General features: G+C 51.2%; 1 protein-coding gene across 2 annotated transcripts; it reads right to left on the bottom strand.

Moving 5' to 3' along the window:
- Positions 1–1058: 1058 nt before the first annotated feature.
- Mmp1 (Matrix metalloproteinase 1) lies at positions 1059–27390 on the bottom strand. 2 transcript variants are annotated; one of them, XM_084593049.1, is made up of 9 exons: positions 27148–27390; positions 20079–20202; positions 13970–14187; positions 13578–13782; positions 11442–11600; positions 10129–10263; positions 5480–5616; positions 4398–4721; positions 1059–3313 (listed from the first exon to the last, which is right to left on the bottom strand). In XM_084593049.1, exons 1-9 carry the CDS (start codon positions 27373–27375, stop codon positions 2963–2965), a joined length of 1881 nt encoding a protein of 626 aa, XP_084449175.1. In that variant the 5' UTR covers positions 27376–27390; the 3' UTR covers positions 1059–2962. The 2 variants fall into 2 exon arrangements, with proteins under 2 accessions (XP_084449175.1, XP_084449174.1); XM_084593048.1 differs by having other exon boundaries at positions 20079–20205.
- Positions 27391–27924: the final 534 nt, after the last annotated feature.

Raw genomic sequence — 27924 nt, forward strand, 5'->3', positions numbered from 1 at the left:
GACCGGTTGCCTGGAGACAGCTACAGACTAACACATACCCCACTACATATGAAAATAAATGCCCACTATGCGGAGAACCCCCTACCATGTTACATGGGCCTGTCAAAAAACACAGGTAGCACCAATAAACACCACACCAACACCGGAGCAGTGGGAGGCTGCGCTGTCCTGCTCGACGCCTGACGACCAGCTCAAGCTGATTGACAGAGCGCGCAAGGCGGCAAAGGCCACTGGGGCCCTGGACTGAGGGCCCCACCAACGCCGGGAGTATTCCCTTTGTGTAAATAAAATTTTTCATTCGTTCATTCTCCTTGCCGAAAGGTGAGCGCCGCCTCAAGTTAATGTGCTGCTCGAATCACGGCGCCTAAGGAACGAGTTCGGCAGGATACGATGCACATACTGAGCGCCGTGAGTTTTCTTGAGGGTATTTATTCAGCATCCTATTTCTCCATCTGAGCTATACGCAGTAAATCTTAAGATTTTCATAAGCCGGTCACGTTGCAGGTTAAGAGCCTACAGCGCTTAACAGCTTGGCGGCCGCTCGGGTTCCCCCTCGCCCCTTAATTCGCTAGCTTGGTACCCCTCCGTCATGTGCGTCCGGCGGGTCACCCCGCGCTGAAAGGATGGCCATCGTTTGTACGCTGAGTGTTTTGTGTCGAAGTGTGCGATTCAAGCGAAGACGAGAGCTATCCGGCTTCACGAGCCCTTCGGGTTCTGAGAAAGTGTTTCACGGTCCGAAGATGTGCCGCGCGTAGATGCCCCAGAAATGGAGACGGGATAGGGTCCGCTACTGTTCCTTGGACCGCACGTGTGGCTTCGGCTGCGTGCTGCAGTTGTTCATCGAGCGCTTTTTCGTGTCGATTGGCGGGGCTGTAGCCATGTGTTAAGATGCAAATTTAACTAACTTCGACTAGGCGTGCAATTATCGCGTTTTAAGACTCTTGACTCCCCGCATGCATGTGTGTCAGTATAGAGGAACAAATGCAACTGACCCAGTGACAAGGGCGGTGTTGATGTTCCTGTTCGACTAGAAAAAATAAAACAATGATGCGGCACGGTACAATGGCAAACGACTTTAATGAGCAAACAACCGACTCCTTTGGCGCCGACAAACCAGCGCCGCGGGAGAAGTAAGCGTTTTGGCGGCGAGAAGTTTCCGCGGACCACCGATATTGCGTATACCGCCCATGGGCCCTGCTCCTCGGCGGCGAAACGCCCAGTAGATGAGTGGAGGGGTAAGGAAATGGCCCTTGGGGTCCGGCCGCCTCTGGGCGGAGCCCGGGCCAGCCGGACGGGGGTTGAGGGTAGGGGGCGCCAGAGGGGGGGCGGCCTGCGCCCCCTCTTGGTCAGTCTTTGGTGAATGACGGCGGCACACCATGGCCGGTGCTCGCTGCCTGGCACTATCACGCTGCACGCGCTTGTCACACAATTCACTCAGGCTTACGTGCGGCAGCAAGGCTCTCGCGTGAATGCCTCTACTTCTCAGAATCATTCCATGCGCTCTCGAAAATGAAGTAAAAACTTGAGTGCATTTTTGTAGCCTAAGCTTGGCACGTGGAAAAGGTGACCCGTTGCCTGCATTGTTAAGTTAAGTTAAATTGGTTCACAGGAAGGGAAAGGCGCAGTAACTGTCACACTTGCTCTGTGGACACCCGAACCGCTCCGTAAGGGAAGGGAGGAAGGTGGGAATGAAAGTGGATAGAGAGAAAGGGGAGCCGTAGTGGAGGGCTACGGATTAATTTCGACCACCTGGGGATCTTTAACGTGCGCTGACATCGCACAGCACACGACGCCTCTTCGTTTCGCCTCCATCGAAACGCAGCCGCCGTGGTCGGGTTCGAACCCGGGAACTCCGGCACAGTAGTCGGGCGTCTTACCACTGCACCACCCCGGCGGGGCTGCCTGCATTGTCGAGTTTGCGGTTTGTGAAAGTGACTACCGCCGCTGTTCATCTGCACTACATAGTGTAAGCTACATTGAAATGGACAGTTGCTGAGCGTTGCCGACTGGTGACATCGACGATTCGCTACACTATATAAAAAAAAAGGAGGGGGAGGGGGAAGCAGCGGCGCGTGTATGCGTTGTTGTTTAACGCAGCGCATGGAACGAGTCGTAGATGTTTAAAAGAGCCTCATTTCGCGAACACTCGGCATACACCACCAATTGCTTCGGTCCTTGACAAACTAGCCACTCACCAAGAAAAACAAAGCGATAAAGAAACATGACTCTTTGCTGTCCGGTTTCTTCTTGGAAGGAGCCGCGGATTCACAACCTCCTCCCGACACAGTCAGGAGGCTCTCCACACACGCGCGCGATCTGTCACTACGAAACTGTCCACGAGTGGAAACGATGGGAGTGTCTCTGTGTCATCCAAAAGAGAGTTGGACCACGAAATGTCGTCGAGGCACTTGGAGGCGATGAGCTGAGGCATGTTCCCTTCAAGAAAGGAGGACGATGTCGAAGTGATACATGCGCCGTCGTCCCCGCAGGACTCGTTAATAATGCAGAGGGGTGAACGTTAAATAACAAAAACACCGGTCGAGACGCACCGCTGGGAATAGCCTGATGCTTGCTTCAGTGAACCAGGAAGAAACTAGCTGGGTGTCTAACTTCATCGGAAGAGCGCACACCAAGTTGTCAATGCCACTGCTGCTCACTGGCAAATCTCCATTTGTGCGCTGTTTCAAAAACGAGCTTTCTCGGAAGCCACTCTAACAACTCTACAGTCGTAGCAACCATGTGGCTGAATGACTCGAGTGAATGGTCACAGAACAGTTCTGCATGACATTGCAGCTTTCCAAAAGCTCTTGGACGTCGTGACACGTAAACGTCATAAATGCCCCTGTGAACACGGCTTCTTCGCCGAGCTTATGGTGCGGTTGGTAGCTAGGCGTGGCAACCACGACTACTTCGTCGCAAGCCGTCCTCAAAACGCGGATGGCGTCCTGTACGAGCTCGGGCATCACACCAGCGGCCTGAAGAGGGGCACGGTGAGAAGCACGAGTGCCGATGCGCTGGACGTGAGCAGGGACGAGCTGGCGCCGGCAGCGACCGTGGTGGGAGGCGGAGCCTCGGCGTGCCCGACGGGTCCCAGCTCGGGGGCCTCGGGCGCGGCGTCCCTCTGCAGTCCCTGCGGGCGCACAGGAACCCTGGCGGCCATCGGTGCCTCGGTGCGGTCGAGAACGTGAACTGTGGCGCTCTCGGGGTGGCGTCGTGAGGAGACTTGCTGCTGAGCCATGGCGCTGGACATTGCCTTGCAGTCGAACCACCAGACCGACGTGGCGCGTGGGTACGCCGGGTCGCCCTTGTCCACCTGCCACGAAAAGTAACAGCATGGGTATCAAGAACACCGCCTGCTCATACAAACTCGTGGAGAATTTGTGCAGCTGAATAAATTAAGAGTTAACTGCTCGTATGGCGTAGATACATCAGTTGTTCGGCTATCGTCATGCGCATAATGGAACTAAGCATGACGGCCGATTTAGCGTGGTTAGCCAAATGCGATTAGGTATTCCAGCACTTCGATTTCAGGTTGCAGACGTACTCATTAGCCTGCAGTCTGCAACATCGTGTAAAAGACTACATATATATATATATATATATATATATATATATATATATATATATAAGCCCCTATTTTAGCCAAGCTGCACGAACGCGTCTGCACGGCCTAGAAGTAGCCGGTGAGGTCGACTCCCATCTCAGAAGTGCTGCCCAAGTTGGCAGGCCTGTCTTCCTAAGACGTGGCGAAATCGATGAACGGAAGCTCTGTGCACCCGCCCTGGTGGCACAGTTATTATGCTGCCAGCTAGGCTACTGATCAGAAGGACCCGGGGGCGAATCCGACCGCGGCGGCCGCGTTGCTATGAAGGCGAAACAAAGAGACTTCCGTGTGCTGTGCGATGTGGGTGCAGAGATCCGCAGGTGGTCTAAATTATTCCGGAGCCCTCTGCCAAGACTCCTCTTTCAGTCGCACTTTCCCCCTTCCCTTACGGCGTAGTTAGGGTATCCACGGAGAAGTGTGACAGATACCGCGCCTTTCCTTTCCTATAACCTATTTAATTATACTTACGAAGCACAACTGCGCTGAAAGTAGTGAGGAAGCTGTGTACAACTTGGGACAAACACAAGGACAATCGCAAGCGACGTTTGAGGGGTAGCATAACCCGCACTGCCCGTGATTAAGGGGCAATTAAGTGACGGGACAGTCTATCCAGTGTCATATGCCACCATGGAGAGTCAGGAACGTTGGCGATTGTTCTGGTCGAATAACGAGTGACCTAATAACTTTAGAAGGTCCATGTACTGTTTTTCTATCGGGAGATTTATCATTAGCGACTTTTACACTTGCGAGACATAAAAGAAAGTCGTTAGTTATCGTCTCAGCGTGCACTTACGCCAAAGTCCTTGTCGTTGAAGCGGTAGTAGTTGGGCCCTTTGAAGAAGTACGAGTATCCATTCTGCCACTGGAATGCGGCGTCAATGTGCGAAGGAATGCCGTTCCAGTTACTGATGGGCTGCGGGTAGCGGTCACTGACAGGCACCTCGTTGCGGCTGTCGTAGCGCCAGTATTGCGAGCCCTTGAAGAAGTACGTCTTTCCGTTACCGCTCCAGACGAGAGCAGCGTCCACGTTGTCCGGAATGCCCTGGAAGCCGACGCTGATCTTCTGTGGGTAGCCCTTGCTCACCTGCTTGTTGCGGAAGCGCCAGTAGTTGCCTCCCTGCGAATGAGTTTGTGTCGGGATCAATGCAACGGATAGCGCTGTGATAGCAATATTGTGCGCAGTGTTGTTTGCGCCAGCATATGTCCCGAGAAACTCCCCGCTCGGATGGTCGCCGGCAGGGCCGCAATATGCTACAATGGAGTGAACCTAACTGAATACGGGCAAGAATCACATGCCCTGTCAATATCTCATCTCGACTTCAACGTTGCGCCGTATACTGGGTCCGTTCCTGGAATTATGCGGCACAAGCATAGCCTCTTGTAGAGAGCGTTAGGGTGCAGTGTAAAATCAAGAGTGTGCGATCATTTTCTCCGAAAAAAAGGCTTGTCAAGCCTATGGAGCTGCAGTCAGAAATTTGACTGAATGATAGGAGGTAGTAAAGAGATGTGCACTGGCTTGACTCAAAGAATGAGTGTACGATTAGTGACCGCGCGTTGGACTGACTGAACTTTGTAAATTTTCATAACAGTAAATGCACAGCGGTTGTTCCCAACTGCAATTGCTATCAGAAGACCAAGTATAATGAAGGAGAGGTGAAATAAGTATGATTTGCCTTTCGGCATTGACACAACGCTAATTATCGCGGTCACTTCGAGGCATAAAGCACGGGTACTGTTCTTATTGAATGTAGGACCGAGTGTCTATATTTATAACGCTTCTGATGTACGGTTAAATCGGAGCACTCGACCCGTGCTGCGCAAAGCAAGGGTTGTATGTCTCGACATAGCTGTGATGGTTGTCAAGCATGTGCTTACTTTGAAGAAAAATGTCTTTCCGTCGGACCATGTAAGCGCAGCATCAATGTGACCAGGAAGACCACCCCAGTCGTCTGATATCCTCCTCGGGTAACCATCGGCCACGCCATCAGTCTCAATCTTCCAGTAGTAGTCACCTGGACAGACAGTTGAAAACATTTCAGCTGACATAGCGAGACATTTCATAGAGAGAGAGATGAACACTTTATTTGGTGACAGGTTATGCGCCTAGCAAGTCTTCAAGCTGTCGCAGCAGGGCTAGTTAATTTCAAGCCCGTGACGATACGGTGGCATAATTTAGTCACAGCTGAAAGACTCCGGTAAATACTGTTTATGTTAAGTCATATGGTGACATCTGGATGACGTATAAAGTATACTAGCCGGATGGTTCACGACATGATCTTCGGACACCCCTTATCCCCTCTTCGTTATGCATTCCGAGGTCACATTGAAAAACACGTTCACCAAAAGCAAACAACCGCGTCAATAGTAAATTTATAATGGTAAACGCAAGAAGTGCAAATTTAATTTCTGTTTTGACATAATGCGCTGCATATTTTCGCTGCTTTGTTGCGAAGCATGAGCTAAGTGTGCGCAGTTAATGTTAAAAACTGCCCATGCACTTTTATAAAACATGAAAGTGCGCGCAGTTGCATGCTGTTCTTTTATTACGGTGCAGAATCCGGCCCATCGTTAATTACAAGTGAGATCAAAGAAGCATAACGAAATCACACGTTCTTATCATTGGCGCCTAAAACCACTTAAAAACATGGGTCAGCATGAACAGTATACGCTAATTTCTCCGTGAAGGTTGAAAAATGACAACAGAAAGCATATAGAAAAAAGGCGAGAGAAATTATGTTGGGTAGAACACAATAAACATTTTGTTGGCCCCGTGAAGACTATACTCAACTGGGGTTGAATGTCTATCGAAATTCAGTAGATTCAAAAGATGGTCAATAGTCCGACAATGGAGTTTCAAAACCCATTTTTGTAAGGGGTGCACATAATAGAGCACAGCGTGGGTAAACGTATCCTCCTGCGCGCACTAACATAGTTGTGACAACTGCGCTGGTGTAAGAGGCGTCCGAGGTCAGGGGGCGGCAGAAAGTTAGGTGGGCGGATGAGATTAAGAAGTTCGCAGGGGTCAAGTGGATGCAGCTAGCACAGAACCGGGTTAAGTGGAGAGATATGGGAGAGGCCTTCGCCCTGCAGTGGGTATAATCAGGCTGATGATGATGATGATGATGATGATGATGAAGAGGCGTCCGGTAAAGCAATATACATCTGCACTAGTACGTATCCGCTCTGCTAAATGACTCATGTTTCACTACGAACACAATGATTCTACATGCTTCAGCCGTCACTGTTAGGTTGGTTGCTTGAGAATGCGAGCCTTTTTTCTTTTCTTGTAGAGCTCAGGGTCGCAAACTTGGGGGGTTTGCGGCGACTTTTCACTATATTGATCGCCATTCTTTGTCTTTTTTACCACCAATGCACTTCTTGTATGTGTACCTTGTCTCATTGTCTAATCATAGTTGATTTACTGCTGCTAATATGACCAAGATTTCATCGAAAAATTCAAATTCACGTGTTTAGTTCTGTTCCGAGAACGCTGATTTTTTTTTTTTGCCATATATATTCATGGTTCGTCGAAACTGCGCACTATCAAGCAGCTTGTGATAGAATGACAGCTTCGTTCATAAAAGGTTTGTATGCAGCTTCACACAGGCCTGCATCTGCACAACACGGTTATGTACTGCAATAATATTTGACGATTTCGCTCACACATAAAAAAAAGCACGTTTACACTGTTCAAAGCGCAACTTGTCCGAGTCGCTAACAGTCCAGTTAGACGCAACGGCAAAAGCCGCATATGCCTGTACTTTCCCAGTCGACCTTCTTAAGCATCGTCGATTGGTGCAACGTTAGGAAAAGCCGCTCGAACTTCAGCGCCATCGCGTCACGTTTTGTTTTCGCGCGTCCATACTTCTTTCCTTGCCCCGAATTTATAAACACCGGCTATAATTAGGCTCACGGCTGTCTCCTAAGAGTCACCAAAGCGCTTGCATGGCGGCGCGCCTCACGACGTCGTCTTCGTGGTTTAGAAGTGGGAGGTTTTCTTCTTCTCTTTCTCATTACGCAACGGCAGCCTGTTGCCCAAGTCGCTCATGCGAGCGCACGTCTTCCTCCACCGGCAACGACACACGCGCTCGCGGATGCGTCGCCTTTTCCGCAGACAGCAGCGGATGCCATCGGCCGGTCCGAACCGACGACGTCTTGCGATGCACGCGCCGTAGTATGTGCCACCATTATCGGAGGGCCCTGAGCCGTGAAGGCTTGCTGCCGCCCGCGAATCACTTCTTTTTTCTTCTCATTCTTGATTTTCACTTTTATATTATTCTTTTTTCCTTCCTCCTTTCAGTGCCCGTGTCTTCGTACTTTCTCCTTCTGTGGTGCTTGGCAGAAGCAAAAAAAAAAAAAAAAAAAAAAGAGCGCTAGCACGAGGAAAACTCGAGACATCGCTGCGTTCCAGGCCGAAGACGCCAAGGTCGATCGACTGGTTAATCGATGCTGAAGGCGGTCGGGACGCCAGCGCGAACACAGCTGCTTCGTGTTAAAGAAGGTGACGCTGCTTTTGTCATTCTGTCGGGGGCGCATTTTGTTTTAACTTTACTTAGAATTACATTCATCGCACGCAGGTCGCATATGCGATGCCCTAAACTTCCGAACAGTAGACGTTTCGCTGCCCCCCCCCCCCCCCCCCCCCCCCCCCCCCCCCACACACACACACACACACCCGCGCAAATCCGCGGTACGTCAAGCCACTTTCAGCCTTCGGCTTTTCAGCGGCGGGGCGTCGTTCGACTTTGTTTTCCTATTTGCCTGCCTCGCGGGGATTTTCCGCACGTGAAAGGATTGGAGATGCAAACTGATGCTATCGCCCACGAACGCGAACTCGGCAAATCGCTAACATCGCTTGACCCTGGCAGCGCTTGTTTTGCCGTACGAGCAAACTTTTCATCGGCATTTCGTCGAAAGGCATTGAAATGTATTTTCTCGGAGAATGCAGAGAAGCTTCAAGAATGTTGCTATTCTTTTAGGAAACAAGGTGAAGAAAAAAAAGGATACAAAATATGTTGTTAGAAATTTTCTACATGAAAGACCATTAACGCACTCTTAGCAAGATGAAATGTAGTTAGGTGTACCGATATTTCGCTTAGGCGGTACGTGTTTCGAGGGAGCCGGTATATTTAAGGGATACGCTAGCGTTTGTATACTTCAAAATATGATACAGTAATTCAGTCGTTTGAGGGTCGCACCAACGGAGGCGGATGACAGCATCTAGGAAAGCAGACGTGATGGCTCGCTCCAACATTGCCTGTCCCAGCCTCTGTGCTGTGTAGCGAAATCGCATACGTCAGTATGACTTTACCATTATGACGGCCCTTTCTGTTGCACGCATTCCGTTTCAACATTCTCACAGCCCGAACAACCTACGTCCTCACAATCTGATCCTTACCGAGGTACCCCTTTGCTGAAAACCGGACACCTTCAGTGAACACAGTGACACCACCTATATCCTGGTAGCTTCCATCGCCTACGTTGCATTTACATTCATTAGTTCCGTGTATATCCTCCTCAAATATTATCTTCGAGCGAAGAAATGTCTTTCCCGTTGAAGTGTTGTTAATCTATTCAGTCTTTTGTCGCAGTCTGCTTGGAAGTATGGCTAATTAAATGGTACAACGACTATCATATCCCGAGACCCTACTCCAGGGTTCCGAAAGGGAAGTGACAGTGTTGCAATCCCTCTGCTGCATGAGCCAACCAAATCATTGAGCGGTGTTGAATGAAGCCTTTATTTCATTGAAGGGATGGCTCTCAGCCGCTCTTTGGATAATTAGGGAATTATGAGAGATGGGAGTGCCCGTTGAATCATCATCATCATCATCAGCCTGATTATACCCACTGCAGGGCGAAGGCCTCTCCCATATTTCTCCACTTAACCCGGTTCTGTGCTAGCTGCATCCACTTGACCCCTGCGAACGTCTTAATCTCATCCGCCCACCTAACTCTCTGCCGCCCCCTGCTACGCTTTCCTTCCCTTGGAATCCAGTTTGTTACCCTCAACGACCATCGGTTATACTCTCTTCGCACTACATGTCCTGCCCATGTCCATTTATTCTTCTTAATTTCCACTAGAATGTCGGTAACTTGAGTTATTTCTCTGACCCACTCTGCACGCTTTCTATCTCTTAATGTTACCCCTACCATTTTTCGTTCCATAGCCCTCTGGGTTGTCGTCAACTTAAGTAGAACTCTCTTGGATATAGCCTCCACGTTTCAGCCCCATAGGTGAGTACAGGTAAGATGCAACTGCTATATACTTTCCTCTTTAGCGATACCGGTAAGCTGCTAGTCATAATCTGCGAGTGCTTGCCAAATGCGCTCCATCCCAATCTTGTTCTTCTTGTTATTTCCTTTTCATGGTCCGGATCTGCGGTTACTACCTGTCCTAAGTAGACTACTTCCAGTATTTCGCTACCTAATGTAAACTCCTTCCCGAGGCTGTTGAACATTACCTTAGTCTTCTTAAATCAGACATCAGCGCTACTGACTTGTGCATAATATATCGAGACGCTTACCTTTGAACACGTAGGAGCTGCCGTCTTCCGTCCTAGTGGCAGCGTCGATGGCGGCGTCCTGGCAGAGGTCAGGACCAGGCTGAGCGGGCTTGCGGCTTCCCTTGCTGGGCGTCTTGGTTGTCCTGTGCACGGCACCTGGGGACAGAAAATGTCTTCGGGTTAAACGTGCCCTGCCCACGCCCACAGCAGGCAATGTGCGTGTGTGCTTTAGTGCCACAGCATTCGCCGCATACACAGTCCACAAACTCTCGTCCGCTTGTCGGGCCATGCCAAGGTGCAGTGTCAATTTCATCGCTTTTTTTTTGTTCTCATGCACAATAAAAAACAGAACGAGATTTTTTTTTTTTTTAGAGTGATCCATAACGTAGAGGACCGCTCTGATCACCTGCACCTAGTCACAATGGAGACTTAGATCTGACTGCCAAGAACCTCAAGGCATCTCTACGCAGCGTTTGTTTGGTAATTCTAGAGATTCAGCGATATTCATGCGTTCACGATTGTGAGAAATCTCAGCCTAACTCTTTTAGTAACTGCTTGCATCGAACAATTAATCTAGGTTTTTCTCTCTTGTTGTATGGTGGCAGCACATTACATGTAAACTTTAGCAAAAAGACGTCGCAGTACGCTAAGTCGTGCGGGCAAAATTTGCCCCTTGTAGCCTTTCGAAGGGAGCTTCACATATCGCTGAGACGGATGAAAGCACCGGTTACTCGGCTTGGCTAGCAAGCCGCGCGGACGTTGCAGATGTTGTAGCTTGCAAGCGAAAAAGCACCTGCGAGGTCGCTAAAAAATAAGCAAATAAACGTGAAGCGGAAGCTGCGTCAGCGACTTACTGGCCCTTCTTCGCGCACCGTTGCCTCTATCGAGGTAACACCGCAGCGCAGTGGATATCGTGGCTCTCTCGCTCTTAGCTCAGCCGCTCCTTGGAAGCGGACTGCTGCGGCTGGAACAGGCAGGTAGACAGACAGGGCTGTTAGGAAGCAGCCATCGGGTGGCGTGTTCCAGCCAGGCAGAAGCGCACACAGCTCGACGAGGATGTACGACGGGCAAAGCCATGCGGGTGTTGCTTTATTAGTAGTAGCGCGGTGTGTTAGTGACCACCATCACGACGGCGCCATGCATGGGAGGCAGCAGTGGGGTGAGCGGGGGGCGCAGTAAGCGGGCTCTCCTACGCGGCGGCCAGTAGGGCGGCCAATGGCGTCTGCGCTGCGGCGGGGTCCAGGGCTGCGGCAAGCGGCGGCGGCGGTCGGCATCGTAGGGCGGCCACGCTGGCCTCGGCTGCCACCTGGGGTCTTGGCGAGGCTGGACCTTACCGTAGAGCGCCTGGATGCCGTCGATGTCGTCCCGGTCCAGCTGGAACCCGGGCTCGAAGCCCCGGTAGAATGGTGCCATCAAGGACCGCCGCACGTCCGAGTGGGACAGACCCAGCGAGTGGCCGAACTCGTGCGCCGCCACTTGGAAAAGGTTCACGCCTGCAGTAGTTAAATAAAACACATGCTGTCGTCGCTCCTGCGCACTGCTTTGGACAGGTAACGCGAGCGTGCCTTTGAAGAACAGCCGAATGGCGCTATCATATCCGCTTTGCGTGGCTACTATAAGTATACTGCTCCTGCAGCGCACATAGCGTTGAAAGTCAATGAGCCAACCAGTGCTACGGCAGAGGTATTTATTTAATCTAAAGGCAATGCTAACCGCTACAGGAAACTTCTCGCTACAGATTTCTTCCGAGTGCGAAACCGCAGTTACGAATTTTCGTCACGCAGCAACGTGCTGTTGCGGAACTCGCCATTGTTGGTATAGTCATATGTAACGCCATTATATTATATGAGCAGGTTCACCTCACTGAAGAAAGGTTCACCCTCTAGTTCACTTGCACAGTAATATATGATGAAGGTGGCCCTGCACATTGCACGAAAGAGAGAGAGAGATTTCGCCCTTTAACGAATTCTTCTAAAAAAAAAAAAAGTGCACGCCGTTTTTTTTTTTTCTTTATAGTGACCGGTGCTCACTGATGCACGCTTGCGCGAGAAAAATTATTCTGGGAAAGATTCGAATCGAGCAAACTCCTGGCCCCCATGCCTGTTTCCGCGCCATTCAGAGAAGCAACGCGATGGGAGCCGCATGGCTTCCCTGGCGACGAAGTAGTCATTAGCGAGGCCGATGGGTTTTCCCCTAATCACTTTGTTCCGCGTAAGCGCTGCTGCGGCCGCCCAAGCACAACCCCGAGGAGCGGTCTGCCAGAGGACACTGCATGGCTTCTTGGAAGGGCGCCTCAATGGGCTTGCGCATCGTTCATGAAACAAAGTAGTAAGATGATAAAAGTAAGATGCTTATCGCTGAGTGCCGAGTTTTCCACGCATTACGTGACTGCATTGTTGACCGGTTTCCTAACTAACTGTACACCATCACCCGTGCACATTTATCACAGTGGAGCATCGAGTATTGCCGGCAGCGAAAATGCACGTACAAACATCACCACAGGAGGATTTAGCCACCAGAAGGAAAAACAACAGCAAGTACAAGGTTGAAACTTGTTAGAACCCCTCACAGAGCTTCCCAAACACCTTTCTGCCCCGGCGACCCCCCGAACACTACCTCCTGTTACACAGCACTCTGATGGCCTCGCCTGGCAACTTAATTAGGGGCTTCCCCGTGGTAGTGATTACTGTAATGCCGCTGAAGCATATCAGGCGGATATGCTTCTTATAATAGTGCATACCGTTTCTTTTTTGTTGATTACAGTGTCGCTTACCGGAGAAAGCAGCGGAGGAAGAGAACACATCGATGCGTGGTTAGGATGGAAAACTCAACGACCTATAGCTTCGCCTTTGTAAGAAGCTGCCAGAGGTGCATACATAAGCCTGCGTAGTATGGGACTCTCACTTACCGAGCTTCGTTGTGCTAAATGAATACTTTGAACGAAGTAGGTTTCTGTTTTATATACTCGCTCCCTGTTAATGAACCTGCAGCTTTGCTTTGATGCCATCACAATAGGATAAATCAGAGTTGAAGTAATTTGGTAAGATCGCTGTATTTAGCACAAATGGACCATAAGCATTCATGAGATGCTTACGCCCACTCCCTTCCCAAAGGGACAACAACAAAAACATAACAGCTCACAGAAACAATTTCGAAGGTTTATCTCGCTTAAACTTATAATAGTTATCCGAGTGGGACGATCGCTCGGTAGCCACGGGTAGTGCTACGGATGATGAAGATGAAGAAATGGGGAGTGGCGTGGGCACGAGCACTAGGACGGCTCAAGGTCAAGCGCGCAAGTGAATGACATTGGCTCTTGCAGTGCGAAGAGTAGAGCTACGGTCTAAAAGCCAGTTGAGTGAATGCCGCTGAACATGTGGTCTCTCTCTCGAAGGTCAGCTAACAAGTTTACAAAAGCCTAACTAGGCGTGCTTGGACTTGTGACCGCACAGCTCGGTCATGGTACTCACCGTTGTACTCATCGATGGTCCACTTCTCCTCGTCGTCAAAGTGCGCGTCGCCGCCGTAGCGCGGGAAGAAGGCGTGTGCCAATGTACCTCCTGGTCCGTTGAATGGGTCGCCGTCTCCATGCTCCCCACGCACGAACTGGATATCGATGTTCACCGGGCCTGTCTTCTTGTGCGTGAAGGTCAGCGGGGACACATCAGACCACATCTGCAAGTGTAACAGCAGCAATGGGATTTGCTCGGGGACTCAATGCAAAGTCTGCGAGGTCACTACTTAAGACACAGCGGTATACCGCTGGTTCCGTGTTGCGGCTGGCGTAGCTGTGAGCGCAAAAATTCAATGGCTACACATGCCATCGCCATCATCATCAACAACAACGGAAGCGTGGGCGTACCTTGAATGCCCGGGCGATCTCCTTGTCGACGGCCACCCTGTCCTTTACACGGCGCGGATACTTGCTGATGCGGTAAGAGAGCTCGTTACTGGCCCACTTGGAACCTTGCAGAGCGTAGCGCCTTCTCCTGCGGCGGGCGTCCAGGCCGAAACCCACTTTGTCTCGGACGCCGCAGCGCGGCAGCTGCATCGTGGCCGCCGTCTCGTTGTCCACGCGCCCTGCAGCACACGCGGAGAAAGGGCAGGGATGCTCGTTAGAGAGACGAGTGTATATACAACATTTCCGTAGCCTTAGCTATATATCATCCTTTGGAATGGATCAGCGGCAGAACCACATCCAGACAGCTAAACAAATGCTTGGTTTCCAGATAAGTGCGCATGTATGTACGTCTTGCCTATTTGTGAAGACGCACCAAAAGCTGCGACTGAAACAATGACAACGAATCGAGATGTGAATAGACACTTTTTTTTTTCTGATCTTGCTCTGCTAAGTTTTGAAACGTTGTTGCATCGACTATCATAACTGAGACTATAGAATGAGCGGACGTCGCAGAATATGAACTCGAAGTTAAACTTCCCGGCATTCCTGGCTGAAAGCTCCTGCACTCCGGCGCAGCATGTCGAGTGGCTATGTGCAGCGTAGTGGTTCGGGAAAGGTTAGCGCAGCCTAATCCTAGTCTATAGCTGCAGAAACCTATTCAGAGCTGCTCGGCGTGCGTTACCTCATCGGAATACGCGCGCGTTGCGCTCTTCCTACGTACGCCCCAGTCGCTTCGGTGACGACAACACATACGAGCCGCATACGGTACGACCCGAGACTGGTTAAGATACACGACGTGCCGTGCCACCGCTCCTGACTCATGCGCCACTGGAGCAAGGTCAGCGGCGCTGTGACATTACGGAGCTGCTTCCGGACCCTCCTTGACTCATCGACGTTGTTCCGCACACGGCCTGTGTGCTATCTTCCCACACGGCGCTCGAGGCGGCCTCCGTTCGTGCCTTGCCGGGGAATGAATCAGTGCCCGAAGCCTTGTTGGCCAGCCATCAAAACGGTAAAGAGGCTGAAGGGAGTCACTTTTCTGTCATATCCGTCAGGCTCACCTGCCAGGCACCTGTCTCGTTACGCAGCGCGTGAACACGACGACGTGTTTTCGTTGTCAATGTCAATGACGCTTCATTAAAAAAGAAAAAAAAAAGGGAGGGGGGGGCTTCGCCGGACTACCATGCGCCCTTCCAGTTCTGCACTGTGAGAAGCTGCATGCCTTGAACTCTCGTTAATTGCTTCCAAAGACAAAGAACTATTAACAGCGTATTTGTACCAGTACTGCGTTATACGCAACGTGATCGTCCCATTGCGCAAATTTTCTCATCTTTATCAATAATATCCCTCAGTAACATTTTATGAGTCTTTCTCGGCACCACAAGCCGGGAGACAGAGCGGCAGAGAAAGAAGGAAGGAGCTGCGTGTCATCCGCCATTGTAATGTGCGGCGGTCTTCCTCCTAGACACAAACATGCGACGTTTTTTGTTTTTTCTTTTTTGTTAATTTTTTTTTCTTCTTCAGAAACCAGTCATTGCTGACACGTTCAATGTCGCAATATTACACCTGTCCATTGAACGCCATTACACGGAGCGCTCACGCCAGTTCCACAAAATCTACCCATCTACACCAGTTCCCCGAATGAATGTATACGTTCGTGCTTTCTTTTTTTTTTTTTTTTTTTACGTCATCTTGAACCTTCGTTTCTGTTAGTTCGATAGAAAAGGACAGCTGCGTTTCTGCACTAGTTAAAGCTCCGTTTCTTCTTTACTTGTTGTTAGGCAACGCGGGTGGAAATGTTTCACACTTTTTTTTGTCTCGGTACCCATTTTTGTTCTTCGTATAAACTGCGCCAGCTTTCGCTCTTCGCTCGAACGGAGCGGCGGTCCAAGGCTACCGGAAAGGCGCTCCAGCTTTTGTTGCTAAGAGTGTGTATTTACTCTCCCCGGCACCCTGAGCGTAAATGGCCCCGTCGTCAGAATTAAGGCAGTTTTACGCACGCGCAGGCTCTTAGTTGCGAAGCGAGCTTTGCTGTGTATTTATATCTGAAAAGGCACGGTGTTCTGCCGACCACCGCATGAATATGCATGGCCGCACTGATTGGTGGGTTTTACTCAAACCCGATACGCTATTTACGTACTGCACCTTATTCGTCCTTTCGCGGACAGCCCATCTTTATTCTGTTATCTCTGCCAGTCACTATATACGTTTGAGAAAAGTTGGCTCTAATGTTGCTAGAAGTCTGTTTCGAAACGAATTGGTTTTGATTGGAGCTCTTCTACCACTGTATTCGGCGTACGAACAGCCGTCGTGGCGCTATTATTATGGCAATGAAAAACAAAAGTAAATAAAACTGCCGTTCTGTTGACTTTGAGACAGCGTGCTACTAAAATGCAAAAACCGAGTGCAAAGAGAGGGACATTTTTTTTTTCTCTTCTTGGAATGCGTTTTCCTATTTGTTGCAGCCCAATAGCTTCTAACTTAACTAACTTAATCTGAATACGAAGTAACCGTTACGTACCAAATTTTTCCTGCTCTATGCTTTTCGTTTTTTTGTGGACGCTTTCTATTAAACCAAGAGTCACTTGTCTGTGCTTCCCCTCTGTCCTTGTGGACAGCTTCTTACAGAACCAGTAGAACCAGTGCTTTAAGCTAAACACATCGGCTCACGGGTCTGCAAGTCGATGTTTATCACGCTGCGCGCTTGGAGCTATAGGATAGAAAAAACACCCGAGCCCGCCATTGCTTCTCTTCTGCGTTCTCTCCGCTTTCTTTTCCACTCGCCACAATTCTAAACTGAGTGCACCGGCGTCGAGTGACCGGGGCCAATTTTCCGTGGCGCTGCAGCAGGCTTTTCCGAGGGGGAAGCCACAGGGGCGCGCGTATTTCCCATCGCTCTGGACATCGGTGCGGCGAAGGCACCGCGTGGCCATCCGATGCCACAGCCTAGACAGTGTGCGTGCGTGTGCCTGAGACTCCGTCACTGTTTCATTTCAATTTTTTTTTTATATACCCGACACAGTTTCCACACTCACCGAGCCTGCCAAGTAGTCGCTTCTGACAAATAGTCAAAATAAAATGTCATGTGCCTTGACAAAGCAAAACGGCTTCGTCAAAAGTACGTTTCGAGCGTGCGGCTAGAACATTTCTCCACCTATCTCGTGACTAGAGCTGGGAAAACGCTCGAGAAGCTGGTGTCTCCCGAGCTTAAGAAGCGCCCTACGAGAAGTTGAGCACCTATAACTGATGAGCTCCTCTCAGCTGGTTGAGGCCACGCAGGCGTACTCGAGGCCACTGGACAAACAAGTAGCCGCTGGCGCCGACAGCGAGACGTCACCGCGGCCTTCCTCCACGGTACCGTGCCTCCGGTCCGGGAAAGAGCGCGCCCGAGTGCCCACATGACGTCATAGCGGTTCACAATCGCACCATCGCTTTCTGCGGCGAAACAGCCCTCGGGCCACCGGGCGGCCCGCGAGAGGAAGGCAGCCCGACGCCAAGAAAAGCCTCGGTGCGGACTGCGAATTTCGATGCAGCTGAATGAACAAGTTACCGACTCACTTTTAGCGTGCGCCCTATGCTGCTGATAAACATTCGCCACGACGAGGCCTATCGTACGACTTCTGGCTACCAAGGGTATCTAAATACGGGTTTTCCATTAAGAGACGGTTTTCCTCTCTAACGCGTTTGATTCGGGACAGGATGTCTTTCGAAACGGACGCAGTAATTCCGAAACGTCTTTTCCACCGCACAGCCTCCTCATTGTGCATGCGAAGAGTTTGTCTTGTCATTATGAGCGGCTCGATTATTATCATTATGGAGATTGCAGCTCTAGGAAAGCGTCGCACGCTCGCTCACAAGGCGATGATAATACTGAATGTTCATCACTACAGAAAAAGAAAGAAAGAAATCTTCCTCTATAATCTCAGCAAGGATCTTCAACTGGCCATTTCGTTACGGCGCGACGAGGCCACGAGACACGTCAGTCGCCATCACAGAAATGTCACTAATTGAGATTACATTGATTCCCACCCCTCTGATTAAGCCCTGTTTGGAGCTTACGGATTTTGTGTGACACTATTATATCTCTGACTCATACGTTCCAAGGAACGACGAAATGGGATCACCCCCTTCGTTCCAGAGTTTCGAGTAAACGCACAGGAACGCAGTGTGACGTTCGATAACAGTTCTGTCACGCTGCGAATAGTCGTAATGGAAATGAGCCACGGAAAATCCACCGCCACTGTTGTTGTCGCCGCATGAAGCGCGTTCTTGAACGTCGCGGGCAGCCGTACCGGTGGCTGTCTGCCGACCCTGCCCCGTGGCATGCATGCCAATGCGTTCAGCTCCTTCAGTATTCCGAGAGAATTCTCCAGAAAGATCGGGCAAAAAGAAACGGCCGCATTGACGCACGCTCGTCCGGCAGCACTGAGGCCGTTCCCGCCTTCGTTTCTTCAATTCTCCCACTATAGTAAACCGATTTATAAGAATTCGAGCGCCCATAGGAATGCGAGCATACACTCGGCACGTCTGCGCAATGTTCCCAGTTCATCTTTCGTCTCCTGAGCAAGGCGCTGTGCGCGCGAGGCTGGAATGGCGAGCATGCTCTTTATTTATTTTATTTTTCTTGCCTTTTACAATTTGTAGTGTTTGTGTTAATTGTGCCTGTCTTCATCGAGATTGTATTTACCCCAACTGTAGCACCTCCTTATATAATGCCCTCGGGCCCTTAAGGATGAAATAAATGAAATGAAATACCGGTTCTTTCATGAGAAATAGATATCCCAGAGTCGTTGTTGGCCGCTGACCCCTTTTGCGTGCCTTGCCTCAAATCGCGTGGCATTCTCCCGGCTTGGTAGGATATCTACTGTGACAAGTGCTTGGCCCACTCGCAAGTCAAGGCAGTAGCTGCAGCTGTTCGTAATCTCATCGCTTTCTGAAGGCGATGTGCCGGAGGCGTACGTGTGGCGGCAGGTAAAGTGAGGGAGCTTAGCAGCACGCACGTTGTCACTCGCTGCAGTGGATTCGCATTTGCGGACATCCTCACGCGTGGTGCATGTCCTATCTTGTCGCCCCACAAAGCCACCTCAAGCGGCTGACCGCCATGCACCAGCTCTTTATCTTTGCAGCATTTATTTCGGGCGGTACAGCGATTAACTGCATAGACGCGCCGATTTTCACACACGTCTGCGCGAACTGGTGAACGCTGGCGGGAAGAGGTAGCACAGGAACTCTGTCCGTCCGTCCAAGGACGGCGCTCGTGCGAGGGAAGGACATGCGGCGTGACTCCGCCGCCGCGAAGGTGCCGCGCGGTGGCAGCGCGTTTCCTGTTCGGCGACGTGGCGATCCTCGAAATGAACAGCGAGTGACAACTCGGTGTCAGAGGCATTGTGCAACCACGCGCAAGATGTACCTCTCCCTAGCGGCCACGTATGAGCCACAGTTCCGCATCTGAGGGATGTGCACGCGCATTTATGACAGGAAAAGCACCCAACTTTTTCCTTCGAGTGCCGTGTTGTGTCACTGGTCTTGGCATGTCTGACGAGGATTGAGTCAAACTTTTAAATGAAACGAATAGTCAAGAATCAACGGCGTTGGTTTCTGGTGGAACACAATGGGGCGAAGGAATTTGATGAGAGAAAAATTATAAAGCAGTATACCTACTAGTAGCTTTTATAATTTTATTGCGGGCCGTGTTTTTGTGTGCGCATTACTGGAGGGAATTTTTTTCTCTCTGACTGTGGCACAAATGGGCGCATTGATAGAGCTTTACTGCGCTGCGAAAGGAGAGTACATGCTGAGTGCGCGAGCGCTTTCTGATTATTATTATTTTTTTTAAGCTCTCGAGTCCGTTTGCACAGCCCTTGCTGTGTTGCTAGGCAGGAAATACATATAGTAAGGCTCAGAGCACGTACATGGGAGACGGCCGAACGAATGGACTTTGCTTCTATGTGACCGCGAGCTCATCGCAGATTGTGTATTACGGGTTAGTTGGCGACAGCGTTAACGCTATGGACGGGAACAGTGCACGAGGATGTTTTAAAGGAAACGTGCCGTGGCGATCGCAACTCACCGGTAACCCGGAGCCCGGCGAAGCGCTGGAATTCCTTTACAGCATCAACGAGGGCCTCCTGGGAACGCAGAGCCGCTGTGCCGTTCTTGGTGGGCGCGATGTAGCCGAACTTCTCCAGGTAGTTCTGCTTGAGGGGAGAGAAGCGGGAGACGGTTGGTTAGGTGACTGACGACCACCGCTTTCCGAGTTCGTTCGACAGCGCGGCAAATGTCGGCTTAAACAACAAAATTCGCTGCCCTGGAAACTGTCATAACAAGAAGACCAAATGAGAGTAGTGAGCAGCCTTCTGGTATTTCCAATCATTTTAAATGCCACATATGTTACACCGTCATATTCTGTAGTGTTAACTCGCAAAATCAACATCGCTGCAGTAAAAGCGCATTGATTCCCATGTTAGAACGACACATAAACGAAATAAAGTGTTAGGTAGCCTTCTACAAGAGAACTTTGCAGGCCTCGCCTTCTCGAATTACGGACTACACCTGCGCGGGATTCATGTGTGCCTACACTGGAGAGCCTTTAAGTGAAGAAAATTTTTTAACGATTGGTTAACGGAGGGTTAGCGCATTCAATGCTACACAGGCCAGTATTGGCACTACCAGGCTCTGTCCCACTAAATCCTGCACAGCCTCCCGACTCTACGACATCGTTTGGCTCCTCTTTTGTCACTCCGTACGCCCTGCCAGGTTGACGCATGATAGCCCGGTGAGGCGGGCAGCGCTGACGATCTTCAGCAACGATCTCATTCCAGTCACGCCCGTGTTCGGTCCACATATCGCGCTAGTACTTACAAGCATAACCTGCTTGGAGCGGAGAGCTTCGAGTCAAACATCAAACGGAGATGACAGGTTATGTTTCAATAAAAACAAAAACAAAACGTAATGACCTTTATCTGGACGGGAGACGTAAAAAGAAATAATTTAAAAACGAGGAAAGAAATTTCGACGAAGATTTTGCTGTGCTGTTGCGGGTTTATACGTTTTCCTTTTCTTGACTATCTTTTTGGCAGCAAGGGAGAGGTTCATTTATCGGGGGCCATTTTCTTGGCACCGTGCGATCTGAGCTCATCTGTCCTTGACCGCCCTTGCCAGTCGCGTTAGATGTCCCGATGGCTCTGCGGGTGCCACCGGGCGACGGCGGAATCGCAAGGGCGACGGCTTGCGAAACGCAGCTCAGATATTTTGACGAAACCCTTGTCCCACCGTGCCTTATCACATCCCGGCTCTGACGCTATATTAATCGCTCTTTCATATCGGGATACTGGCTGTCAATGTCGACGCTATTCTCCAGATTTCACCGAAAGGATTCCCTTCTAAGCGAACATGCGGGTCGACTCGCAGGTAGCGCGTGCAATCGTGCACGACAAAATCATCGTAGACGAGCCGTCTTGACGCTGTGTGAGCGAGACACGTGCGGGGTGTCACACTTCGCCGAAATAAAAGCGAACATCGTTGTGGAGGGTAACCAACCAGGGACCGAATTCAAGCAGCGTTCCGCACTTTGTAGGACGATTAGGGATCGCTCGCCGATCTGCCAATTGTCCAGCGTACGGGCATTGACCAGTCTCAAACCTCTATATGAACGCGGTATGTGAGAGAACACATCCTCAGCGCACACTCAACTTCTCCCAAACTATGAGTGAGGTGCTCGTAGTTTCCCGTCGTCATTAATTGATTATGGATATTGACGGGGAGCTTTATGCCGGATTAAAAAATACAATTGATTCCCGAGAGCGAACTACTCGTTCCGTTTCGTATTGCTCGCGCCGGTGTGAAAAGTGCGGATTTGTGCCGCTGACTGCAGCACCCTTTGGCTCGACAACACTGCATGCAACTCGCGAACTCTCGCCAGGGAACAATGAGTACTGTCAGTGGTCTGCGGTGTTTTCGGCGTATGCCGTTCGTATTACCTCGCGTACGAAAGGCAGAGCGAGTTAAACAGGCCTAGATAGGTGGGCGGAGTGGGGAGGGGCGAGTCGAGGAGGTGGAGTGACGGCTGGCGGCGACAGCAGCGATTTCACATCAGTCTTCGAGCAGGCGCACGTTTGGAAAAATGACTCACCGGCGACACGGCCGCAAAGTTGCGCTTCACGTCTTGCGTCGCGCCGTTAGTGTCGCGCGCGCGTGATAGCCTTTGGCCGCCAAAACAGCGGCAAACACCTGAGCAAAACTGTCTCCCCTGTGGTTTCTCAGAAACACGGCTGCCTCGTGTTGCGTGCTTTAGATGAGTCTTTTCTTTTTTTTTTCTGTCTCTGAATTGAGAGGGGGGGGGGGGGGGGGGACACGTGGTGTGGAGAGACCCTATTGATTCACGCATGGATAGAATAATGCAGCGGCACGCGGGAAAAGAAAAAAAAAAAAAACTGCATGCATCTGATTCTTGGAAACCACTGAATGACTCTGCCCCCATTCGCAATGTGACTTCTCGCCGACTCGTATCGGTTACGCAATATGTGCACATTCGCTAACTCCATTGCACAAGTCCGCTGTGACAGGCACGTCATACGAGAGTGACAACAACAAATTGCACAATAGCTTTGCTATTATCCACGTGGCCTAATGACACACGTCCGGAAATTCGTTGAATCTACTGACATGAACCGTGCAAGTGGCCTTCTAAATCGATACATTCCATGTTTACGGGGACGCACTGGAACCTTCCTCTGATGAGAAAAGGGCCGCGGGTTTGACGCCCTTCCAGGTGAAATACGGCGAAAACGCCCCTGTACTGCTACTTCACTAATTGCTGTCAACAAAAGCGATTTTTAGGATGAGTCTTATTCAGAGCCCGTCTCCGAAGCGCATCTCATTCTTGAGATTAAAATATATATATATATATATATATATATATATATATATATATATATATATATATATATATACATTAGCAGCTCGCAGTGAAATTTCATGCAGGAAGTGTATATCAATAACTGATTAGGCTATTTTCAGCTGCCGAATCACTTGATGAATGGACTCGAGGCGTGTCGGATTGCAAGTGACAAACCGCGCTTCCCGGAAGGATACTGCTTCCTGTCCCACCTTTTTGCGTGCAAGAATGCAGCACTGGAAAGCCGAAGAGTATCCCTGAGACCACACGCGAACGGTGTGCGCAACTGTGACGTAACGTCTACCCTTCAATGCTGTCCGAGATAAACATCGCGTGCGTAATGATTGCTCTTGCAGTGAAGACCAGTGCTACGTGCGCTTCGGCGGTCTTCGCTGAGTAGCCCACATGTGCCACATTGCTGAAACGTTTCCCCGTTCAAGGCTCCTGCTGTCCCTTTGGTACGTTGCGAGAAGTAGCGCGCAAATTGTCGTACGATTGGAAACCTTGCGGAAGCCCAGGGGCATACTGTATACAGCGGGAGAACGGCAGCACGCCCCGATGGCGCCGTGCGAGCGAAGGACTTTGGACGCCGGCTGAGCTAACACGAGGCCCGAGGACGCGGGTCTCGCACGAGCGCCGTTTCAGGGCCGCCCCCGAAAACGCTCTCTTTCCGCTTTTAATGCCGCTCCTCTCGGAAAAACAAGCATGCTCCGGAGAACAAAGTGGGGGAGCAGGTGCACTGTATCGAACGCCCCGTACACATGCCGGCACCACTCTTGGGTGACATATTCAAGCCGAAAAAAAAAAAAAAAGAGAGAGAGAGAGAGAGAATGGTACAGAAAGCAGGAACTGGCAGAGGAAAACAGTTGACGTGATTCTGAGTACCGAGCGGAGCGCGGAATTCACACGAGGAAGGCGTGGCTCCGCATTCGAGATAGGAGTTTGCATTAACTCGAACCAGGAGAAGCCAAGGAAATGCTACTCGATATCCCGACATTTGTAATAATGCTCACTAGGTTGTATTCAGATTTGACCTTGAACATAAGCTTAAAAAAAAAAAACGCTTAAATGAAGAGCTTGACGTAAAAAAATCACAAAGGCGGCTGTTGGCATATGTATAAAGAAGTAGATGAAAAATAAAGAAAAAGCCATTACGTTCTTGTCTTCTTGAAAGCTAAACAGTGTGTAAGCGTCCTCGAACTTACCTGGCCCGAGCGTCAGGGCCAAACAGGCCCGTTATGGAGTCACTAAACACTATATTCTCCGGCCACCGAGATCTTCGAAAAGATAAATGAAAAAAATAAATAAATAAATAAATAACACAAGGAACTCGTGTATGATTTGCAGAGTATGTTTTCCAACCTATCTTGCTCGCCCGTCCAAAACGCTGCCCATGTGCTCAACTAGGCTCTTATTTGTTAAGGAAAATGGAGTCGGTCTCCTCCTGGCCCCGTGAATCACCTGGGACGCCCATTTGGCCGTCGTCCAGGGTGTGGGGAATACACGAGGCGCACACGGGACACGAGAGCTTCGACTGGAACGGCTTTGTCCACTAATGACCATCGTCGGCTGTTCGCTTACTCGAACCGCACTGACGTCACTGCAGCCCTGCACGCCAGGCTCTACTCAGTTGCATGCACGGTTATAGGTGCGTGCGGCGGAAGAGACGCACAAGGCACGCGGAAGACAAATGAACAAAAATGTCGGCAACTCTCCAAGGAAGCAGATGTCTTAGCGATGTCTAGTCCATGATGATGGACGGTTGGCCGAATCGCTTTGCGGGGCGAGAGCAGAGACAGCTGCCGTATCTTCAACGTGTAGCTGATTAAAGAGCCGTTCTCTAGCACGTGGCGCACTCTTCTCTCTGACTCAGTCAAGACGCATCTCCAAGCTCCGAAATTCAAGCTGAGATTAAGTGGCTGGTTGTCGTATTTGTGTGCTTATGAAGGCCAAGCGATGCACGAAGCTGCGGCTGTGAAGTGAACAGATTTAGGCGCAAATTTAGCGGAACGGTTACATCAATCAAATTTGTGCCTGGCACGAGTAGAAAAAATTGGCAGCGGTGCGGAAATCTGTGAAAATGTACAGAAGGCAAAAATGTCTTATATCTTACAGCGTTTAAGCCACGCCGCGGTGGCGCAGTGATTATGGCGCTCGACTGCTGTACCCAATTGGATGAGGTGCCGAATCCGGGCCGCTTTTTGATGGTGGCGAATGGCAAGTCGCCCACGTGTTGCGCGATGTTAGTACACGTTAGAGAATCCCAGGTGGTCCAAATTATTCTGGAGCCCTCAACTACGCCGTGTCTTATAGCATCAGTCGCTTTGGGACGTTAAACCACATAAACCAAACCAATCTTTACAGCGTGCTATTTCAGTGGCCCAAGACCGGGAACGGCTCTGCATACAATCATTCCACTGACTTCAAGTGCAAGTCCAGTCTGTGTTCACAAGCCACGGCACATAGCATTCGAGAGCTGTCAGGCGCTGGTGCCGCAGAATACATGACGATACGCAGCCTCCTCACATGCTTAAATTACTCCCCCCCCCCTATTCCGCTTGCTTTTTACGGGGGAGACGTAATCTCTGCTTCACTTTTCCAGATGGTCAGAAGGGAGGACAAGTTGGGAGACCATCGCACATCATTGGAGGGAGACCCAGGTAGGCATTTTTGTTGTGTCAAGCGACGCGGCACAGCGCGAGCTGCTGAAAAAGGTACACCAAATGGGTCGCTGCTGTGCGCACAGGTAGAGTTAATGCAGACACAAACCAGGTCGGTGAGAGGAAATGTACCTTTGTCCACCACGGCGAACGCATAGGCAGGTTGAGGATCAAAAGAAATACGGAGGAAAATTAACTGATGGCCCGCGGTTAGTTTCGTCGGAAAAATGCCCTCCTAGTGGCGCTTCTTCGGCCATTTTCCACCCATGCCGAAGTAAGCGTGTCCGAAGCGACAAACAAGAAACATGAGGTACGGGGAGTTCTCCTCGGGAAAAATAAAAAGGGGGGGGGGGGGGGGGCGGCCTTGAACCCGCCACCAGCGACCAGGTAAACAGGGCGACTCCCCGGCAAAGGCAAGCCGCCCGTCATCTGCGGTCGTCCGCCGCCCGAATAAATTACGCCTCGTAGCATAGCCCGGACGCCCTAGCTCGCCGTACACTCGTCACTTTCGCTGGAGCACGTCAGTCAGAGGTTGCTGCACCCTCGCCCTTCGAGATGGCCAGGAATGCGCGAGTGTCTGCCGGCGCCGGGAGAGCGTGCCGAGAGCGCGCGGGGCAGCTCTGCCGCGCAAAAAAAAAAAAAAAAAAAAAAAAAAAAAAACACCTCGGATGAGCATTTGCTAGTGTTGACAAACACCGTCGAGAAACCGCTGCCGCGAGGGTCTCGCTTTGGCGGCTCGTCAAGCGAGGCTGAGCCACGGCACGGAGGCGGCGAGTGGCGCGAACATTTATCGTGCTCGACCGTGACGGTCGGAAGGGGAAAATTGAGGCGTTGCACGCGCGAGCGTTGAAGGGCGCCTTTCTTCGAAGCTATTGTGGTCGCAGCTCTCCCCTCTAGCGGAAAACGCGGTGTCGTAGAGGAGAACGAAAAATGCGCTTCGCTTGCACTTCTCTGAAGACATGGTACGACCTTTGTTTACGGCTTGAAAGATAATCACTAGAACCTTGTTGAATTGGATTTTGCCATCGAAGAGGTAGGCCTTGTCAGTAGAGGAGTAAATGTACTCTATGCGAACGAATAAAACACCAATCTGCTACCACAGTTCCTTGCGAAAGCAACCGTGGGCAAGTAAAGAAGACGTGGATCGGGCCGTACGACAATACCTGTCTCGCCATCTGCACTTTAGCTGCGTCAGAAAGAGCTTGAAGCAGAGTTGAGACACAGTGAAGCACCCCGGGCAACGCGGCGAAGATGCAGAGCGCCTTCCACAGTGAGCGTTGCTCGATAATGGGGGCACTCAAAGGAAGGCCAAGGGCAGGCGGCCGAGGCAAGACCTGTCGTCTCGGCTGTCCCGGCAGAAACAACACAGCGACGGGCACACAGGTCTCCGCGAAAACCTCGGTGCCGGGCTCAGAGGCTGCGCCGTTGGGCTGTTTCTGTCGGGGCCCAGACGTCGGCCGTGCAGCGGCAATCTGGGGATGGGGCAACAACTTGGCAGACACGAAGTCGGTGGCAGTGGTTCGAACGAGCGTCCTTGGTCCCTTTCTCTCCGGTCGAAGCAACGGGGCCTCAAGGCCACTCACCATGGCCATGTCGCTGGAGTCCGAGGCGGCACCGGCGAACAGGGGCAACGACGCCACGAGAAGGAAGAATGGCAGCAGTGGCATCGTGGACAGGAGCCGGCACGCATCGACGGCGACTAGTTCCCGGCGGCGCATGGCTTTGTTTTGCGCCTGCGTGCATCCGCCGGCGCTCTTATGAGCGCCCTCCTTTCCCCCGCGAGGCGCGGGTGAGGGGCCGGGGCCGCCCATTGGCCGCCGGCGCGGCCGCTCTCCGGGACGGCCCGAGTCCTGGCAGTCCCGGCGAGGATGTGGGGAAGGAGCGGGGCCCGGGCCTTGAACCCGGCCCCGGAATGCGGGGACAACAACCGACCGCCCCCGCACCTGTCCCTAAACTCTCACGGGCCGCCTGGCCCTCCTAGCGGGGCAGGTCCCAAATCTACGGCCTGATCGAGGGAAGACCTTTGGGGCTCTACCGAAGGCGCCCGGGGGCAGCACCTTGCCAAGGGTACCGCTTCCGATGGCACGCGATGGATTTCTTCCTTCCGGAAAGGCTCGGAAAAGAGTGACGTCAGATACGTCGGACGACGGCCCCAGCCGTTCACCGCGATTCTCGGAGCCGGTCTGGGCGGAGTGGTGCTGCGCCGCCGTCGCTGCTGGCGCATCGCCAAGCCACCTTTTCCGCGAACGCTGCCGGCAGACAACAACCAGGCTGGCGGCGCATCGCTCGCTGCCACGGTCACTGCCACAGCTGACCCGAGAACGATCATCATGTACCGCTGGTCTTCCAGCTCCCTCAGA

Source organism: Amblyomma maculatum, chromosome 2 (genome assembly GCF_055883805.1).
Source record: "Amblyomma maculatum isolate TAMU_Amacu chromosome 2, ASM5588380v1, whole genome shotgun sequence".
NCBI lineage: Eukaryota > Metazoa > Arthropoda > Arachnida > Ixodida > Ixodidae > Amblyomma > Amblyomma maculatum.